This window comes from Fistularia commersonii, chromosome 3 (genome assembly GCF_037954325.1).
Source record: "Fistularia commersonii isolate RoL2024-O1a breed Wild chromosome 3, RoL_Fcom_v1.0, whole genome shotgun sequence".
NCBI classification, from domain to species: domain Eukaryota; kingdom Metazoa; phylum Chordata; class Actinopteri; order Syngnathiformes; family Fistulariidae; genus Fistularia; species Fistularia commersonii.
In genome coordinates, this window is record NC_141286.1 from 4024956 (window position 1) to 4047203 (window position 22248).

At 37.6% G+C, this 22248-nt stretch overlaps 1 protein-coding gene across 2 annotated transcripts in view; it reads right to left on the reverse strand.

The window, feature by feature from the left end:
* The window catches only part of vps53 (VPS53 subunit of GARP complex), a 37822-nt gene extending 21760 nt beyond the window's left edge, over nt 1–16062 (reverse strand). Inside the window, exons 1-10 of one of the 2 annotated variants that reach the window (XM_086142011.1) lie at nt 15897–16062; nt 15456–15536; nt 14494–14543; nt 14313–14379; nt 6679–6765; nt 6073–6188; nt 4871–4990; nt 640–718; nt 371–514; nt 107–249 (exon numbers count right to left, since the gene is read on the reverse strand). In XM_086142011.1, coding sequence (XP_085998137.1) covers nt 107–249; nt 371–514; nt 640–718; nt 4871–4990; nt 6073–6188; nt 6679–6765; nt 14313–14379; nt 14494–14543; nt 15456–15536; nt 15897–15983 — 974 coding nt within the window. In that variant the 5' untranslated portion in view covers nt 15984–16062. The remainder of the gene's footprint in view (nt 1–106; nt 250–370; nt 515–639; nt 719–4870; nt 4991–6072; nt 6189–6678; nt 6766–14312; nt 14380–14493; nt 14544–15455; nt 15537–15896) is intronic. The other variant, XM_086142002.1, reaches the window with a different exon arrangement.
* Nucleotides 16063–22248: the final 6186 nt, after the last annotated feature.

The window sequence follows — 22248 nt, forward strand, 5'->3', positions numbered from 1 at the left end:
GCAAAATTCAAATCAATGAGTAAATGCAATTCCATAAATTAGATGACAAACATAGATAGCTCAAACAGAATAGGTTGATAGATGGTAGTTTGGCCCTCTGGTTTACCTCGTGATGTGACAAAACTCCACTGCAATTCGCTCGGTCATGCACCACTCCTCGGGAAACATGCGTCCATATTTTTCTTCATAATCTACAAGCTGCCGCTTGATCCAGGCGTAGCGACGATCAATCTTGTCTAACCAGGCTACCTGAAAAAGTACGGAGGGATGCTCGTTCATTAATTTAGGAGTGTGTGTGTGTGTGATCTCATCAATAACAAACAGAAAGCAAGGTCGGAGCCAGTTTTATTCATTCATTTTTTTTACCCACATCTTGGTTTTCCTGGAAGAGCACCAGGTACTCAGAGAGATGCTGCCGGATGAACTTTTTAATAATCTCCTGTTTGATGCGTGGATCAAGAACATTTGCCACCAGGCAGGCGTCTCTTAACACATTACTCGGTCCACCTGGTCTCTGTGCAAATCAACAGAAGATAGCAGCTGAGCTTTTATGAATATAAAATGCCAGAAAGGTAATGTAGAAAAATAGAAAAAATATTAAAATAATTAAAAAATAGATTAAAAAGATTAATTATCTACCTTAGAGCCCTGAGAGGGGAATGCCTCTTCAAAGTCTGCCAAGATCTGAGTACCCAACTCACTCTGTGCTGCTTTTACTCTAGACAAACACAAGAGCAAAGACAGTCTTTCTCTATGATTTTAATATTTTCACCTTATTTCATTATAAAGCCACTATAACCGCTCTCTCTCTCTTGCTCTCTATAATATATATAATTTTTTCTATATCTATATATAGAAAAATCTAATATATATATATATATATATATATATATATATATATATATATATATACATATACATATAAAACATCTATCTATCTATCTAAATACATATTTTTTATATTTTCATATATATATTTTATTTTTCACATATATTCATATATATTGTATATGTGATATTTTCATATATATATATATGTATATATATATATATATAAAACATCTATCTATCTCAATACATATTTTTTATATTTTCATATATATTTTATATGATATTTCATATATATTGTATATTTGATATTTTCATATATATATTTTCATATATATATTTTCATATATATATATACACACACACACACATACATATATACACATACATTTTTTTTTATACTGTCAGTTATAGTTGCATCTGACAGTGTTCAAGAAGAATAGTGAAAAAAACATCCATGAATGTGAAAGAAAACCCTTCCGGTCAATAAAGAAACCAGAAAGAAATGGGACAGACGCGCTTTTATGTAACACAGTCTACTCGACAGTGCGAGACCAGTCCTCAGACTGCCAGTGTTCATCCAGAGACCCCACAGGCTGGGTCGATCAAGGACAGCATCCGAAGCAATTATATTCCAAGAATAAACGGCAGACAGTGGACAGATACCATCACAAATGGATGCCAACTAATCTATGCAGCCTTTATTTCAAGCACCTGCTGCTGGACAAACACCCGACCACCCACCTACGCTTGGCCAGCAGCCGTACGAGGCTGCAAATCACAGACTCCGCAGCTCCTGTTTTGACTGTGTATCTCACGCTTACAGGTTGATGTCAAAATGTTTTATTAGGTCTGGAACCACGCCTTTGGATGTTTTGCTTGACTGAGCCCGAGCTGTCTGCAGCCGGTTAGCCGAAGGTCACTTCCTTTACTGAGTCTTGTCCAGCTGTGTGTTTGTTTCGCATATAAATGGCGAGCAAAGAGAATTTTTTTTTCTTTTTTTTTTTTTTTTAAATCAAGGACTGCATCTTTCTGTGACAGCTGAACTGGGGCAGCAGAATAACGTTTCATGATGACTAAGAAAGAGCTGATTAAAAAATAATCAAACTCCAGCCTGTTCAAAGATGACAGCTGCACTGCATATGTTGAGCCATGGTTCAAATTACTGTCAGGACAAAAGGGTAATTGTGCTAATGAAATCGGAAAATTAAACACTGAAATTAAAAAACATCAGAGGGAATCTGAGATAAAGATGATTCATGCACTTCAACTCTAATTTTTTCTCTCTTGATACAAGAAGCTGACACACTGAGGTAAAGGTTTGAGACTTTTTTTTTGAGAGACCTGCACATTGTTACGTGATTTGAAATACAACACCTCATTCATTAATAAGGTATGATTTTTCCCAGAAGGCTACAAATAGTTTAATATTTTTTTGTGCAAGTTATTTTTTGGGGTGAATTGAGGTTTTAACAATACTGGCATCGAATGTTAGCCATGAAATTTAAATGCAGACAAAAACCGATGATATTGTGATGACCTTAAATTGATGCCTTGTCAGATTGGGAATTGATGTTTGGTTCATGTGGTTGGTTTAGTGTCAAAACAGATTTTTTGTCAAGATTGGCTTCTGCCTTCAAATTATTATCAAACATAAATGTAACACTGATGTGGACATTCTGCATGATAAAGATTTTTACTGTTTTTATAGCTTACTGCAAATGTCTGTACTTAATGTATGTTCATATTAACTAATGTATTAATATTAGTTTACGCCATGATTTCAGCATTGGTTCTCCCAGGATCCAGTTCAGGCTTAAACGTGCCAGTAACTCAGAGGTGGTCCATCACAAACTCCTGTTTCTTCATTTTAGAAAGTATCTGTACTTCAAGTTGTGCCAAAATTTCACGCCTAAAATTCGGATATGCATATTAGATAATGAACAATAACATCTGGATTTTTTTCTACAGACCACACCTGGGTATTTGAGGGAATGGTGGAGGCATAAAACATTTGAAATATTTTTTTTAAATGTTAAATGTTTTTCTTTGGAAAGAGCTACAGCAAGCGTGGGAAAATTCTCTTATCTTTTATATTGGACCACTTTTATATTTCATTTCTCCCTAAGAGTTGTTTAAAGTAATATAAATGGGATTTCCCAAACTCATCTTTTATCCTGTCTTTTTGTCCGTTGCTACATGTTTTTTTTTTTCCCCCGGATCTTTTTCTTTTCTGTGCATCTGTTTCTTATCAACGTCTTCTTCGAGTATTCTTGATTCAATTGTATTGACTGTTTGTGTCCAGCTGCTCTGCCATTCCTCATACATTTCCATCCTAATCTTTTTTTTTTTTCCCCTTTCATGTGTTTCTCTTGCAGAGTCACTTCTTCCACGCAGCTGTTGCTTGCTGCAAGTACAGACGATCACACCTCGGTCATAACGGAACAGATGGTCATTCCCTGTTGTTTTAGGGGCTCAACACCATATTGACCCTGAACACCAGCTTACAGCTCCCAACTGAGCTGGGAGTTATTTAAGAAAAAAAATTATTAAAAGCAAAAATACATCATAGTAGAGCTGCAGTGTTGCGGGAACCAACACATGACAAGACTTGATACATTTTTTTGTTGTTTTTTTTTTTTTTTTAAGAGGAACACAGTCAGTGTTTTGCAAGTCCAAAGTTGAGACATAACAAGTCCCAAAAAAATGTGACATACCCTGAGATGTTTGTTATAAGCACAATTTTTTTTCAGCATTGCCACAGCAAAAATAACTGGAATGTTTTGTAAAATTACATGTTTGTTAAACCTTATTATTTTGTTCTTTGCAGAACACTCTGGTCGCTCCAAAAGGAAATGCGCTGATTCATTAACATTTTAATGTTCTAATTATCTTTAATAGCTTGGGCTCCAGGACTAATAAGTCTTAACAATCAAAAGGCTCCAGTCCAACAATAGTCGCAAGTCATCAAATTTGTAATTCGATGATGAATCAACAACGACCGAGTCGTGTGATTTGACTGGATTGGTTTGATTTAAAAAGAGCATGTGATGTTTCTAACATCTGATGACTAACCACTTCTGATGGCCAATTAGTCTAAGGTGACTAATTTCATGAAGGAGATCCCTCAACTGCATTTTCTAATGCCAATTTTCCAGTGCTTTTAACTCTTTCAACACAAGTCAATGCCCTTGCTGTCATGGCAACCTTTCAGGTTGAGTTGCAGGCACTGGGTTGTCTTCTACTTCGATACAGGGAAGGAAACTGCACTGGTCATGCTGGGCTCTGGAGTTTAAATACCACAATCTTTGTCATGATGTCTTTATCCCTGTGATAATACCCGCTAAATATTGTCGGCAATACATATTTTACGGACAATAACGAAACCCTCAATCAGTTGGTCATTTCACTGTAGTATGATAAAATTGGTTCATAGATTTGTGGCCAAACACGGACTTAAAGTAACTTTCATCTATTTCGCTTTTTTTTTTTTTTCTCTGAGTGCTGAAAGGCAAATGATACTTTAATTAACAAAAGATTGCCGTATCAATAATATTGCTTGCATCTTCCGAGCACAGGGCAAATCAATTTAATGCCGATCAATATTCGGCATGTTCCAAGAAAGAAAAAAAAAACAGGGACACGCATTGACGTGCAAACACACCCCTATAAAAGCACACCCCTAGTTAACACAATGAAAGACATTCAGGCATAATACAATGCTATTCACTGGGTTTCCTTCCTGTGTTCCTGTACGTGCGTAAAAATGTGCATAAGCAGGATGTAGTACGCAAAGTACCTCTAGTCAAATCCTGTAACCACTTTTCAGCAGTTCAGCTGACAAGCTGTGGAACATTTCTGCTGTAAGGAGAGACCTGGCTTTGAACCGGCTCCTGGAAATGAGCCGCTCTTTTAAACCGGCTGCTTGAAAAACAGTCCTTGTGCACACGGACACAACACTGAACCCCAAAGCATTCTGTGACAGACGTCCCGGTGAGCATGATGTGTGCGTTCGTGTAGCGGTATACGAATTGCGAGTTACCTCTCGGCAAGCTGCCTGATCTGCGGGATGCCCATGTACTTTTGAAAATGTTCGAGGACATTGACCACTCCCTGCAAGAGGTTGGCCACCTCGCCGTACTGTCTTTTTCTGGTCATCGCCCTGGAACAAACATACATGACATACTGATATACATCTTCTCTCTCATTTGAAGTTCAGATAGTTTAATGGAGAAGATCTTTCTGAACGTCTCTTTTCACAAATATACATATGTTTAATACTGAGAAGATCGGGTGGTCCAATGCAATGGCAATTATAGACGATATATATCCATTTCTGGCATTTCGTTATACTCATGAAATACAGGACTGTCTCAGAAAATTAGAATATTGTGATAAAGTTCTTTATCTTCTGTCATGCAATTACAAAAACAAAAATGTCATACATTCTGCATTCATTACAAATAAATTGAAATATTGCAAGCCTTTTATTATTTTAATATTGCTGATTATGGCTTACATCTTGGGGAAACCCAAAAATACTATCTCAAAATATCAGAATATCATGAAAAAGTTTTTTTTTTTCTTTTAATTGCATGACAGAAGATAAAGAACTTTATCACAATCTTCTAATTTTCCGAGACAGTCCTGTATGGTTTGCCATCATTCACTGCTCCCTTATTTGAAAGCATGCTTAAAAAAACAATATTAGGTTAGAGAGTTAACTCGAGTCGATTTGACATTTTTTGGTCATCTTCAGATCCACTGCTTGTGTTGAACACCTGGTTTGCTACTCTATAGACAGCCACGGTCCTCAGTTAGGCCTTTTGATTTGATATTTTGACATTAACAACAGATCTGCAGCTTTTAAAATTGGAACAGATGAAAACCTCGTGGAAGAATTTTCCTCCAACAGCTGCGACCAATATTTTGAAGACCAGAGGTTACAGGGCTGTCGATGGGTAAAGATTTCATCCTTTAAATATAGTCACAAACTGAATACTTGTTATTGTTCCACTAAATGTTGTTTGTTGCTGACATTTAAAGTAGCTTCTACTAATTTCCTTCCATGAGTACTATGAAAACTGAGGTTTTTTTTTTTGGTATTTTTTCCACATGAAAAATGATGTGAATGCATTTATATAGTCATCATAATTCCACCTATAAGTTTAACCTAATTTTGAACAGGGACTTTTTCATGCCAAACACTGGCAGTATTTATGTGTTATATGTAAGTGAACCCACTCTAAAGAGTCCACGCCTCCAGCCAACATATGAAGGTGGTTTAGAGTTGTGATGGATGTCGTTAGGTGACGCTTGGCATGATCCAGCTGCTTTATGTCTCTTGTAATCTCCTTGACCTTTAAAAAGGAGGACAAATACGTTACACAGGTTGTGCAAATGAAAGAAGATGACTATGGGAAGAGGGGGGGGGGGGGGGGGGGGGTTGAGGAAAGGAGGAAGCGAGAATTGAAGCGGTGATCTAACAAACTGTGAATATTACACTGGATTACCTTGAGGACGGGAGCGAAATGTGCAACATACGCCCACTGTTTTGAGAATTAATTGCTTTGACATGCCTTTTTAGGGAGGGTCTGCTCGCCAATCTCTCCTATTACAATTTCTTTGCTTACCCCGCCCACTAATTTCCTTTGATTCTCACACATGTACTGCTGTTCAGCACAGCGGCAGATGGAAGAAGTATTACCCCTACTTGAAATCGCTTTCCTCGCCCCTTCTTTTGCAACAAAAGGAAGACAAAGACAGACAAGAACCTCTTGTGATAAATGAATCTTGCTTATAATCTTTGCAATGCCACTTTTGTGTCGGGGTGTTTCTACCTTTACATACCATTTGTTCAGACTTCTCTGCCTTGTCCTTGATGTCTTTGATTTTGCCAAAAAGCTGCTGAATGGCAATCTGGGCCTCTTCCAGTGCCTGCATAAATCAAATACAGCAGTGTTTTATTGCAACAACCCTTGAAAAGAAGGGTAGAAAATCTGATCATCATCTCGGTTTCTTTCATACGTTTGTCGATCTTGGAAATGAGTGAAAACAGAGTCAAATTATTTTGCTGCTTTAAACCATTGCATCCACTCTGGATAGATTGCAAATCTTTAAAAAGCCTGGACTTGGAAGAGATAAACTCTCAACTTGTGCAAAACAAAATATTGCATCTTAATGATAAATGTATCCACTCACTTGGATCACAGATTTTTTTCATCGTATTTGTGGAGAACATCCGGTCTCAGTGGTCCAAATAATCATTTTTAGTATAAGTTTTAATATGATTGGGGAGAGAAAAAGAGACTAAGATTGACTTCATGTGAAACTAAGATTTACGGTCGTTTTTTAATTAATCAGCAGTTTTTCCCCGATAATTATCTCAAGAAAATAACTTGATCATTTCCTTGCAGGTAAGTGATTTGCTTGTAACTCATTTTACATTTTGCCATGGCATTTCTGTGACGTTAAAAATCATCAATTTAGTGTTCGGGGTGAATAAAAGGATGTCAAAATTGGCAACTATGGAAGAGATTAGTCAAAAAGAAAAATAAAAGCAATCAAAAACAAAGATGATCCATCAGGAACAACAGGGGATTCAGTGTCTGAAGGAGCCAGGAATCAAACACGGCCCTCCCGCTTTACCAACGGAGCCACGACCGCCCCCCCCTTACAAATGTGCGTCTCTGTGAAACGGTATCGTGACAAACACACAAAAATTTTTACGAGTATCAACTCTGCCATTGGACTTTAGATCACAATCTATTTTGGAGGACATCAATTGATCCAATGCCAGGTCATATTTAAATTGGCTGCAAAGAATATGGCGTGAGGGCTTTTCACACCAGTACCAACACCCTCACCTTGCCGTCCAGACTTTTGAAGACACTTGAAACTGACTGAAAGTCGAGTCCGAGCCGAGTCACAAGGCTCCCACATTCTGTTCTCATCGGGCTTGACCATACTGGCCATCTTTGCTGTGACTTGACTCTTCACGTAACAAAATCTACTCTGTTTCCGTGAGATAATGTCAAGTGCATTGGAATCTTCTGTTTGTTGGTGCTCTCACGTTTGGCGTAACGATGATTTGATGCAATAAGAGATACCAAGAAATCAAACTAGACAAGGGTGGAGGAAAAGAATGATTGGGAATAATATGAGCCTGATGTTTAATCTGTTTACAAGTTCGGAGGCATGAACCCGAGAAAGCTGGTGAAGAGCTGATTGTTAAACAAAAACTACTTCCAAGTATAATTATAGTGTAACATCATATACACAATATAATATTAATGGACTTGAGTGGTGTTCGAGAAAATTCTTGGATTCTAATAGTACTGTCGTTGCGGGTTGAATATCTGTCAGCTGTTTTTCTTTTCATTTTTTTTTTTGCCTCTCTGGGTTAAATTTCAGCATATATTCTTTATTTAGTCTTGCCACTGGCCTCGTGTGTGTGTGAAAAATGATCCCGCTAATCCAGCTACGAGTCAGGCACTTGCTAATTGGCCGTCTTATTGAAAAACAATCAAGAAATCTACCACTGGCAGGTCTTTGGTTGTGGCAAGATGCAAGTCTACGTTCTGCATAAAGGTTGTCACTTAAAAGGGTAAAGAGATAATTAGCAGTTTAACAGCCGCAAGAGACAAGCCAGATTAGATGACATTAGAAGTTCCAACTCCACAGGCCAATTGAAGTGCGACGCTAATATTTCAAATCTGATATGGCAGCTGTTCTTTGAGTGTCCTACACAGGGATTTTACTACTACATGTGCTGTACTGGCATTGCCACAGACACAACTTCAGCCCAAAATTACACACACACACACACACACACACACACACACACACACAAACGGCCAGTTGCTATTCATGGCATTTATTTCTGAGACTGTTACCCTCACTCTTTCAACTACTAATTCTTAACTTTCAAGCTGTCCTTTGAAACCATCTCAGAGGGTTAAATGGCCTCACTAATGTGCTTGAAACCTCAAATTGGTTCTAAAAAAAAACAAGCCATACAGGAACACACACATACACACACACACACACATACATGCATGAATGGAATGACAGCAGCTGTACAAGGAATTCATTAATTCTACAAGAAACAAGTGGACAGTGGGTAAGTAAAACTCCAAACTTTGGAAGCCTTCCAGTGCCACACAGACACAAACAAACGCTAATGTACACAAATACGGCATTGTTTGTTGGCAAGGAATTTCTTTTCCATCCAGCGCAGCCCGAAAGGGCAACGCTTGTTGGCGGCAGCGTTGCTGAGCCAGGATCCAACTGAAGACGGTCAAACATGAGCGATTCACGAGATAACTCGCATTTTCTAACTGCATTTTCTCAAAGTAGGATACATTTCACATGATTTCTGGACACAGCACTCTTTGCGGGAGAGTCGAAAAGAAGGTAGTTCTTACCCTTGTAGAGAGAAGATGTTTCTGCTTGTTTCATTTGTGCATGAAAAGAAACCTGAGTGAAAAGATCTCGAAAGAACAGCTTTGCTCCCGGTGGAGGTCACACTGCTCCTGCTCGATTATAAAATTCACAGCAGAGGATAAAGAGTGCAAGATTCAGAGAGTTAACTCCGGATCCATAGGGTGCAGATTTAAAACACCGTACGGTTAACAACCCCTAAACAAAAATAACAGACATTTTCTTCCGTTTCTCAGCTAAAACTACAGGGACTTTGGCAGTGGGGCTCTGATTGGCTAATATTCTGCCTAGCACTTGATCAAGCTGGCCTAGAGATGCAACTAGATTTTCTTTGATGCTTTATGCAGCACTTTACTTGTCAGGTGAGTAAAGAAATAAATTGAGGCCAGGTTACGTGCCCACTCTTTGATCTGAGGAGAGAGGAGGAGAGTGCCACTGAATCTTTCAAGAGGCTCCCTGGAGGACACAAACCAACTACCTCCAGTGGAGGCAAAACCTCCAAGACTGCAATTGTTCCTGCAGACTCAGCTGAGTCAAGCTGGCGTGCATCCATGTGCATGTTTCCTGTATTTAGCCGTGAGGAAAGCGCAAAGACCACTGCCCGGCAGGCGCCTTCATGCCCGAGATATTATCTGTATTCACACAAATGCATGTGCCTGTTTATAATATGCAATAAACAGCACATGTTGCAAGACAGAGGGTATCGGGACGGTACCGAAGGTTTTAAAAATAAAAGCCTCAGACTCGTCTTTGCAATGTTTCGACATGCTCGAGACAATCAACACCGCTTCCTTGCGTAAATGACTTTAGCTTTCTGAACTGAGGCATATAGAAAGTAGTACCTTTGAGGTTAAGCCAAAAACAATAACTCAAATCAACCTTGCAGCGTTATTTTTGAGGTTGGAGCAAAAAAAACAACACTTCAGACTGTTTTGCTTCATGGAAAATGCAGCCAAACCTTGTTCTAATAAATCCTTTATTTCAAAAATCATATTGAGTTTGCCCTAAATACACCATACACCTTTTTCACTTTATGTGCTGGAAAGCTAATGATTATTCTTAATGATTCTTTCCTTTAATTGTACTGTTAATTTATGAATAACAGTTCTGCATATATTACAAATAATCAAACCCCTAAATGACATGATGTAGTGTGATCTACTTTTTTTAAAGAAAAGAACACAAAAAGACAGATAAATACTACATAGAAACAATCAGGGGTGGAGGCAGAAATAAACAGAACAAACAATCAGCCATCTAAACAAAAAAAGAGAAAATCGCAAACCATTCATGGCCTTTTCTGAGATTTAATTTAACATTTCCATAAGAAGCTTCTATAGGATGACCACCAAACTGCTGTGTTTCTGATACCGTACCTGGCTGCAGTCATGGAAGGAAACAAACACACACACACACACACACACACAGGCATAGGCATAGGCACGCACAAAGACAGAGATCACTGCAAGGACCAGGCACAGCCTGAAAGAGGAGCTTGTGTTCAAAGCATTTCTCCAAGGCAAATGGCTGCCGAGAAACGCAACACAACAGCAATGTTTACAGCAAACGATGATTGATAACAAATGGGTAGCATTGTTTTTTTGCGTGTTTCCAATTTACAATTTCCTCTCATGAATTCCAACAAAAATATTTTTACAGCCCTTATTTTAATAGGGGGAAAAAGGCAAATAAACCTTCTTCATTAGCAGTATGATATTCTGTGGCTGACTGAGGGGCAGGTGTGCGCACAGGATCCACACGATTAGCTGGCAACATGTGGAACAGCAGCTGTGATTAGAGGGAAAACTTTGGAAGACAGACCTGAGCCTCACCATCAGATTCAGCATGTTTGTTTGTGTGTGTGTGTGTGTGTGTGTGTGTGTGTGTGTGTGTGTGTGTGTGTGTGTGTGTCAGCCAGGAACGGCCAGTCGTGTCTCACATTCAGCCCTCCAATATTATCAGGAATGATAGTGGGGTTTTTTTGACGGTGGTTGCAGCAATAGTGTTGTCTTTGGTGGCCCAGTTTAATTTTGCTTTTTATTTGATCAGTGGTGGAAACAACACTTGAACACTAGGTGGAGCTATCACCATTTAAAGTGCTTTCTAGCTAAATTAAAGGTAAATGCATAGTAACATTATACACATATATATGTTTTTATGACACACCCAGTAAAGACACGAATACTCTCTAAATGTTCAAATTGTGGTTTTAATGTAGTTTGTGAAATCACTATGAAAGCGTTTAATATAATAATGTGATTGACATATTGATGGCTGCTGATACTGATATTAAGTTGCATTTAAGATTTGTTGTTAAGTAACCAAAATCCAATGTCTTTAAAATGTAAAAATGTAAGATCCACACCAAATTACAATTGAACATTTTGACAGATATTCATCCGTTAATAGGTCTAACAATGATCGATTTTAACACTAATCTTACATAGTTGCCTATAAAATTGTATGGTTAGTAGGAGGTACCCTGACTACGATTGATTATGAAGAGGAAGAAAATAATAATAATAATAATAATAAGGACAATAATAATAATAAATTATATTTATATAGATATCATTTATATAAAATGTATTATTATTATTAGGCCAATCCTTTCTTCTTCTTTATCTTTTTTCACAGCCCCCCCCCAAAAAATACACACACTAAATATTGGTTATTGTTGTAGAGAAAAAAACAACAACATCTGAAATGTTTTTACCCATACATATTCAATAACTTGGTTTATGGATTAAAAAATAATACTTAAAGTTACTCAAATGAATCAAAGTTCAGGTAAGAATAATTTGGTGTGGAACATTCAGAGATAAGCCAACTTTGCCAATGAAAACTATGTGTTATAGACAACTGTTCTTGTCAGTTTTGCTAGTCCTGTGTGCATGTGTACGTGAGATCCAATAACAACCAGCTCTGTCCTAAGTATTCAAGTATGCAATCGACCAATACCAAGACTTTTATGAAATGTAGAAGGCAGTATTTTAGTTTTGCAATTGCTGCTGTTGATAAGTATCTGAATGTTAATGCAAAACGAAACAATACAATTCAAGTCTCTGGAACTCAAGGTGTTGACAGGGGAGACAAACATACATTAAGGAAATCTACAAATTATATAGAAAAACAAGAACCTAGAAAAAGACAATAGCATGGGTACCAGTTTACTGCAGACCAGGCTAGAAACACACAGTATGCTAAATGCAGTATACATTCAGGCAAGCATGCTAAGTGGAAAAAAAGTGCTATTTTGCAAATGTAAGGGGACAATCCTCAGTATGACAATAGGTATTTCAGCTTGACCTTTTTTCCACCAGCGTTATCAAAGAATAAGGATGAAATCTCGACTATGTTTACGCCTCATCCTACAGAGTCCAGAAGAGCGAAATTGCAGCACATTATCTGTAATAGAACCATCAAAAACAAGCAAATATCCGTGCATTACCAGAGGGAATCTTAAAGCTCCACCCTCAGTCCTGCAGCTTTTTATCGGCTGACTCCCTATGAGGGAAAAAGGAGCGTTATCGCCTTCTCCACTCACCACTCTTCACTACCCACATCTCTCCATCATTCGCCCAAAGTGTTAAGTACTTCGCTTTCAACCTTGGGATTGTATTTAGCCCCACTCAGTGAGTTCAGTCAAACGCAAGAGGGACTAAACTGCTGATCTTGTTGGTTTTATTCTATTGCTGTCGTTATGTCTCAATCACCATCTTGAAATGAACACCTCTCCCTCTTTCCGTCTGCAGAAAGGATTTTCCCTCTGGAAATGTTGGAATGACTCTGTGGCGTTGGAAAAACAAACTGAAATGATTGTGTGCAACTCTATAATGTTATTGGTCTGGAGGGGATTTAGAGTGTTCCAGAAACCAAACGGTAGCAAGCAGGCAGAGACGGGGCCACCAAGCCAGACACCCTAAAAACAACACACACCTCATCAAGTCAACTTGTCAGAACGTACGTGGTTCACCCATGGGGTGTCATGTTCCCGTTATAACACAAGTGCTTGATAGAGGAAGGACCTGGAATAAATCAACACAAGGCTGTTCTTTTCCGTCGTGATCACAGAAGAAAAGGCTAAATTGTAAAAGCCCAGGCTTAAAAAAAAAAAAGGTTTTACATACGGGAATCTATTTCCCAGACATGTTTTCCGTAAAGAGGGGCAGTGAGAGCGCTGGGGACAAATCTGAGTCATCTTGTCCTTTTCCATGGACAGCAGTGTGGAGAGAAAAGAGCAGGAGAGGGGGAGAAATATGCTGGAGTGGGAGGAACAATTGTCTGCACTCTAACTTCAAGAGAAAGATGCATGATGATGGTGATTAACTACAAAATGAAGAACTGACTTGAAAAACAAAATCAGGATGGTAAGAAACGTCTTCTTGATTCATCTGCATGTCCAGTACATGCAGAGAAAGCAGACTTTGAGCTTTGAGAAAAATAAAGAAATATTCTGAAGCCTTTTTGATAGTGATACTTATCACAGTAACTCTTCATGTATGGCAGAAAAAGATACAAAATATACAACGCATTAACAGACGGTACCATCAGTAATCATCATACCTCTTTACATATAAATATATCAAATGAGTTCAAATGATCAAATGAGTCATATAAGAGTTAAATGTTTGAAAGTTTTTAACAAAAAAGGGGAGATATTGAATTCAAAGATTTTTCAATGTCATTAAACAGTGATTCTAGTCAGAAATTCAACATTGAAAAACTTTACATCCTAATTTGAGAGAGCGGAACAAAATCACGATATAACCGCTGAGCAATGTCGTGCTGTAATGTAACCCTCCTTGCAATGCAGGGAGGGTTACATTTGTGAAAGACTGCAGAAGACACAAAACCCATTTCACCCAATTGACATCAATCCATCATTTAAATTTCCAATCATAATTTACTGTCACACTTTACCACCTATTCCAAGTGCAGCTCAAATCTCTTTTATCATTTAGAGAAAGCTGCTCAATGTCAAAAAAATAATTATGGCGTGCCTTTTTTTTTGGTCATTCGGAATATTTAGCTTAGCTCACCTGCCGGCCATCCTGGCCCACATTGGTCTGGCCTCGCACCACAGTCCTGATGTTGTCATCTAGACGACTGAAGAGATGACACAACATGGCACTTTGTCATGCTATTTGTGCATTTATGTAAAAAAAAAAAAAAAAAAAGGCTATCAAAAAAAAAAAAAAAGGTAAACGAGCTTATACCCACCGAATTTTCAGACGAATCTTGTTGACGACATCATCAATATTAGCCAAAGACTATGGGGGAAATACATAAAAAACTCAAAATTATTTTGTCTAAAAGTTTTGATTTCAATTTCTGCCTTCCCTTAAAACATTTAGGAGCACTGTGAGGATGTCCTGTCTAAACTATTCAATATTATCTTTGATTATACTGCAAGATTTTCATGATCTTTTTCCAGCTTTTACTTGAAGAAAGGAAAATACTAAAAAACAGGGATGCATGATTTGGGGATATTTTTGTTTCTAACGTTTTTAAACATTATATTTTAAGATAAAAAAAACACAAGACAAATCTCAAATTTGTACAATTAGATTTCAATTATTATTCAAATAATAAATTATATTATTTATATTACATACATCTTGGATGAATTCGATCTTTGCCACCACATGTGCGATGATGGGCTTATAGCACCCCCAAGTGGACATAAAATATGCAAACTACGTGGTGACTAATACTGCTTTTGAGTGGTAAATCATCTGGATGTGACAAAATTGTCGGAGATCTGTGACTAAAACATGCAATACCGCAAATCTGCACTTCAATGTTTGTGCAATGTAAAAGAAATAATTTAAGCAATGGTCTGACAATCAGTTCCGATAGATATTATCCATTAACTTATTTTCTTTTTCTTTAGCTGTGTTCTTCTTGGTGAAAATGTGCTATACTTCCCCTTTGAAGATTTGACTTGTTGAAATGAGTAAATTCACCCTTTACTAGAGTACTGCCGGGAAGTTTGCATAGGAAGTTGTGCAAGAAAGCACGACATATAAACTTCAAGGTTTTAGTTTACAAGCAATGAGGATGAACTTCGTAGCGATGCAAAGACATCATGTAGGTGATTAATATTTGTATTAATGTTAAGAATATCCAAACAACCCACAAACACGAACAGTTAGGAACAAATATTAACAGTGTGTCTTTACCTGTTCTGTGGGAAACAGAGTGTTGATATACTCCACTGCATTGAAATCTGCTCTGTCAAGCGGGTCTTCACTCGGAAAAACCTTGAAAAACAATATTTAGTCATACGAGTTGTGCACTTTCACTTAACGGCTTCTATAAGCGTCAGATCAGTGCTACATATTTCGAACTGAGTCTTGTGACATTGCAGGTGGAATTATAGACTAAAGTTAGCTTAACAACAGGATAAGACGTCTACAACTGACAACAATATTCATGTCGCTTTTTTAATAAAGTTGTTCCGTAAATCTCCGCTCTTGACAAACGCGAGGTTTATCGAAATTGTTTGGCTAACGTGAATGTTTGCAAGATAGCGTTGTCTCATAATGCTAGTGCATGTCTGCAAGAGCGATAACGACAAGCCCTGGAAAGCACTAAAGATTTTAAAGATTTCAATGTTCTACCTGCTCAATGGCCAGTTGCACCTCCGGGGTGAGATGCAATATAGCCTCTAAATCCTCGGCAAATTCAAATTCCTCCTCTTCCATCATTGTCAACAAAACCACAGAAAACTAAGGCATATCACTTCCTGGTTATAGAACTTCCGGGTGAACCAATGACGTAACAGAATGGTGCATTCAAGGCTTATCGGAAAAATAAAACTTAATCAAAAACGCAGCGTATTGACAAATTTCCCAATTATTTTGACATGATTTCTTTTCTTTTTTAGGGGGGGGGGTATAAAAATAAATAGTATGGATTTTTTATTTATCTCAGAAAGATAATTCCCTCCTAATTTGAAATTATTTCTAGACTTTATCCCAGAATCCCTGAAACAATTATGGATTAATTAGGGAATGTATATGTATATGTATATGTATATGTGTTTGTATATGTATATGTGTTTGTTTTGTTTCTATATTTGAAGTTAACATTATTAATAATAATAATAATAATAATAATAAGAAGAACAATCATCACAATAATAACAAATGTGTGATTATTATTATTATTATTATTATTATTATTATTATTATTATTATATCTAATGATCAATTATATTCTATTATCGTAAATTATTATTATAATAATAAAATTATTATTATTATCATTGTTATTATTATTATTATTATTATTATTATTATTATTTCCGTAGCTCTACAGTGAATATGAACCTGGAAAGTTAAAGCACATGTTACCACATCACTTCAGGACATCCACGCTCTATGTCTGCATTTTGTGATGAAAGTGGGGCGCTGACGTGGGAGCTGTGCTGTGTGACGCCGTTCGCCACTGCCTTCCACATGTGCCGAGACGAGTGCCTTTCATCCAAAATCAGCAGCTTCAGGCAAAGATTCACAATTTGGGAATGAATTACAGAGTGGATGCTGCAGTCAAATTTCAGAGTGTGGCCCAGGGGTTTATCTAGTTCTGGAAGAGAAGAGGGGATGTAAGCAAAACCAGTTTGCCTAACCATCAAATCCAAGATGTCACGCATGACATGATTTCCTCATATGGTTGCTCCCATAATACATCTGTGTCTTGTGTCTAGAATGTTCTTTGTTCATATCTCTATACATTACAGCTAATGGGAGATGAAGCACATTCATTAAGCGTCTACTTATGTTATGTAACCGTCCTTTGATAGCATTATGAGGCACCATGGGATGCAAAAAAAACAAGGCATCCTAGGTAATTTTCTCAAGTCTAACAATCTGTCCATGATTCACCTCTCAGCATCTTATCCAGTACAACATGAAAAGCAGCATGTTCTAATACCATCTCTCCATTATCACAGCTATTCTGTGAGGAAAAATACATCTCAACCCAATCTATTTTTGAAATCTTTAAAGCCTTTCAAGCAAAAAAAAAATCCACTTTCATTTACCTTTTGCTTATCATTACTATAATCTCTGCATGCTTGGATTGTGTTTCTGGCATACAATAATCTTTTTATGTTTTATTTCTATATCATTTTGACTGTTTTTCTAAAATTTTGATCCCAGCTTTACCGTGGTCAAAAATTCCCTTTTGGCATCGTCTTTTCTTTTGAAGGTTCCTCGGGTGTTTTACATGAACAATACATAGTTTGTTTGATTGATTGGTAGACTGGAACAGTTTCCTGACTGGTAAATTGAGGATGTTATGCAGTTCATATGATTATCGATTGATTGATTCATTGATTGATTGATTTCAAATAGAACAAATCAACTTTTTTCTTATTGACCTCTGTGCATCTAAAACCCCTGCCGCACACAAACACACTCTAAGCTGAGTTATTTTAAAGCATCAAAACATTCATTGACGAAGTCGTTCCCTTCCTGCCTCCTCGATCACCGGCCAGTTGCACCCATTCTCGTTCTCACCCCCGCTTTGAGCGTCTCGTCATGGAGCAAGTCGGCCCTCCCCCCCTTCCATGGATCCCTGCCAGTTTGCATATCGGTCAAACCGACACCGAGGGCTCGTAAGTCAGAATGCTGTTCATCGACTTCGGCTCAGCGCTCGACACCATCACCCCCCAGAAGCTCGCCCACAAACTGGACCAGCTGGGGCTCGATGCCTCGACGTGCAACCGGCCGTTGGACCACAGGCGGTACGGATCAGCCCAAGGATGTGTGCCGAGCCCCCTTCTGTTCACGACTGCTGATACACGACTGCACACCGACGCATAACTCATACACCTACATCAAGTACGCGGACAATATAACCGTGGTTGGTCTCATCAACGATGGAGAGGAGATCAACTGCAGGAGCGAGGTGAGCCACCTTGCCGTGTGGGGCGATGGGGATGAAGGAGACTGTTGTGGATTTCAGGAAAGAGCGTGTTCTGGTGGAGAGGGTGAGCAGCACCAAGTTCCTGGGTGTGCATGTGTCAAAGGACCAAGAGCACACCAGCGTCTCTACTTCCCCAACCCCCATCATGACCGCCTTCTACAGGGGCACCATCGAGAGCGTCCTGACCAGATGCATCCAGCGTGCTACGCCGCCTGCGCTGTATCCTGCCGCAAGAGCCTCCAGTGCATAGTGAAAATGGCTGAGAAGATTAAAAAAAGAAGGCCATCAAGTACCATTAACTGTTTCATGGACTAACTTGTTCATTTAAATGCAACAAAGAAAATGCACAGTAAAAACTGTTGATGCAACTTCACTTCCATACTGCTGTTTTTTTTTTCTTGTATCTGCACCTTCGTATCTCTTTCACTTTAAAAACAAATCAAAAGAATATTGCATTCTAACCATATGTTCCTCAGCATAACTTGTCTATGACAAATTATTTATAATTTTTGTACTTTTGCAACGTGGGTCTCAGAGTTATCCTATTTCAATGCTCTGTATGTGTGAACGTATGGCAGTATTGATAATAAAATTGACTTTGACTTTTGATCTACCGCTTATCCTACACTCAGGGTCGCGGGGATATCCAAGCTGTCATCAGGCGAGAGGCGAGGTACAGTGGTCGCCAGCTGATCGCAGGGCCACATACTGAGACAGACCAATTTTTATAATTTTCAAATTAACCCTCTGCATGTTTTTGGGTTGTTTGGAGGAAACCAGAGAAACCGGGAGACATGTGAAGAATCCCCAAACTCCATATAGAAAGGAATCAAACCAAAGTTGTTCTTACTGTGCCATCCTCATTGTAGCATTACTATTTGAAATAGCCAACCCCCAACTTTTTTTTTTTTTTTTTAAATTTTGCATCTGTGTTTTAAGAAAACCTGACCCACAGCAAAAAGATTGGGATGGATTTGGAAGATTTGGCCCATAATTAGCTCACTACATAGAAGCAAGACTGCATAAATAAATAGCATTTACTGCATCCTCTCATGCCCTGAATTTTGCCTTCAGGAGGGACCGAGATAAACACACCATCTGAACACACTTGTAAGAAGAGCTAATACTATTCGTGAACATAAGACTTCCTCAGAAGTGTTTTTTTTTTGGGACCAGACCCATGAGACACCCCTGTTGAATGTCAAATGAGATGCTTCCAGCTGTCTCCTTCCAACGCCTGGCCTCTTCGAGTTGAACACAATGCAAAAAGAAGTGGCTAACGGTGTGGAACAAATAGCATCCCACCACTGGTATGACTGCAGGTGAGAAACTGCTGCTGTGGAGAAAAACTAAGAGGGCAGGGATCCAAGAGTATATGGAAAAGCTGCAAAATCCTCAAGTCATGTCTATATTACTTTCTGGTCAAGATTACCCACAACCCCTCTGTGATCCTTCAGTTGATCAGACCATTTTAACATGCAGTATATTTTCAGAGATTGTCACATTAAAGAAAAATCATATAGATGAAATAAATACTTTGTAAGCTATTTTTTTTTTTTTTTGCATGAAAAAACATTTAAAATCATACTTCCACAAAGCATTCAGCTTTGACAGAGTTAAGCAAACCTGAATGCCTTTTTGAACAAAAACGAGTCTATATACTCCTGTGCAACACCAAGCATATCAGCTGCAAATGGTTTTAACCCTGCTTATCTGTTAATATAAACATGCAGATTTAAATGTCAAGGTTAAATTTAATAGGAATATTAAATGAAGCACTGCAATCATATTTTTTTGGGCAAGATTATATGTTACGGTGGATTTAGAGCTCTATTTGTTTGACGCTATGGGAACAGGGTAATAATCAGAACAACGGTTTAATTTCCACTCAAAAATAAATTCTACCAAAGGGATTTAAGGAAGGCAATTATCACAGTGTAGCAGGTAAATTCAGAACATATTTATAAGGGGAGCAGGAGGATGATTTCATAATAATTTAATCATGCAAGTTCAATGGAAAAATAAGGTTTTGAATTTTTAACACAAAATAAAGATTAGATCATTTTGAATTATATTTATTTAGATTGTTTTGGCAAGATGTTTAGCCTCTTATCTCAAATATTAAAAGAAAATGGTATGTAAGATTCACACAGGAATTAACTAATGTTGTTTTGTTCATCTATTGTGCAATAGTCTTCTCTTGCCCTTATGTATATCATTTTTATCACTATTTTACACGTGGCCTAATGTAATATTTACTGTTGGAATCGAACCTTAGTGCTGTGAGGCACGAGTATTAGTGCAACCGCTACACCTCTATGCTGCCCCTTGCTGTGGGATTAGTATAGATTATATCAACCTTTGGATTCCTCACACTTTTCCATGTCAACAAGTGGTGGTTTATGAACAAATCTTTTGAAGGTAGCAAATAATTAAACGGCGCTAAATTGGAACAAACAAAAAATCATTTTATGGATCACTGAGTTATTATTTTTCTGCTGTTTTTTTTTTTTTTTTTTTTTAAATAAAAGGTTCTATAATGTTTATGGAATGACATATCGCCGTGACAGCAGATCTTCAAATGCAAAGCATCAGGGTGTGTGAATTATTCACCACATATCCACTGGAGGACAGGCCTCTTAACATTTCCTGTGAACACCGCTGACACACAACCTCGATGTCCTTGATGATGCCACTGTACACTTGCTTAGCTACTGCAGCACACAATATTGTGCAGAAAAAAAAAATAGATGAAAATAGAATAGACAAATTGTATCATGAAATAGAGATATAAAAATGAAAAAGAAAAAGAACAAAACGATACCAACAGGGAATAATTACTTGTGAGACAAGTTCAAAGACAAGTTTAATTTGCTCATATCTTCACGACTATCCATGTATCTGCATGAGATGTATGTAGACTGGTGTGTGTGTGTTTGTGTGTTTGTATGTGTGTGTGTGTGTTTTTATGTGTGTGTGTGTTTGTTTTGTGATGACAGATGGGCTGTTTAATAACCTTGCTAGCATGGTCATCTGTGCTCTTGGGCTACCCAAGACGTAGGGAGTGACCTTGTTTTTCATGACCACACAGAGAGCAACCTGTTACAACTTGGACTTGCGCATATGCATATATATGTGTGTGTGTGTGTGTGTGTGTGTGTGTCTGTCATCACAAAATGAATTACATCATGATTAACTCTTAAGATATGTAATCTTAGTGAAATTACGTGATGAAATGCTTCCAGATTACAGCTTTTTCCTACTGTACTTCTAAAATGCAAATTGATTATTTGCCCTAATTAATTTTTTTTTTCATTCTCAAGCTTATAATTTTGATAGTTTTTTTAGATTTTAGATAACTGTATACTGCCTTCGCTGCTCTTCCCCTTTCTCTGATTAGCGTAAAAAAGTGATATCTGGTAATTTTGTTATCTTCCTTTTGCCCTTAATGCCATCGTTTGTCTTTCGTTAAATAAACTACGTCTCTTTATTCATATCTTTTGAAGGCTTTGTGCGATAAGGGGGAACGATGAGCTTGATACATCAACAAATCATATGTTGAGGAAAGCAAATACTCTTTTGCAACAAGTACAATAAGATTCTGCAGATTTAATACTTCGAGGACCAGAAAAGAATCCTAAACAAAGTAAAAAAAAACAACTTAAAAACTAGAATAAGTAGCAGGGTGACAAAAAGGTGAACTATTACATTATTTATATCCAGTTTTGAAATGTGTCATTTTAGAAAACAGAAGGTGATTGTACTCATTGACCAGGGAAATACAGGACTGTCTCAGAAAATTTGAATATTGTGATAAAGTTATTTATCTTCTGTAATGCAAATTACAAAAACAAAACATCCTGGATTCATTACAAATCAACTGAAATATTGCAAGCCTTTTATTACTTTAATATTGCTGATAATGGCTTACATCTTAAGAAAACTCAAAAATCCTATCTCAAATATTAGAATATCATGAAAAAGTAATTTTTGTTTTTTTAATTGCATTACAGAAGATAAAGAACTTTATCACAATATTCT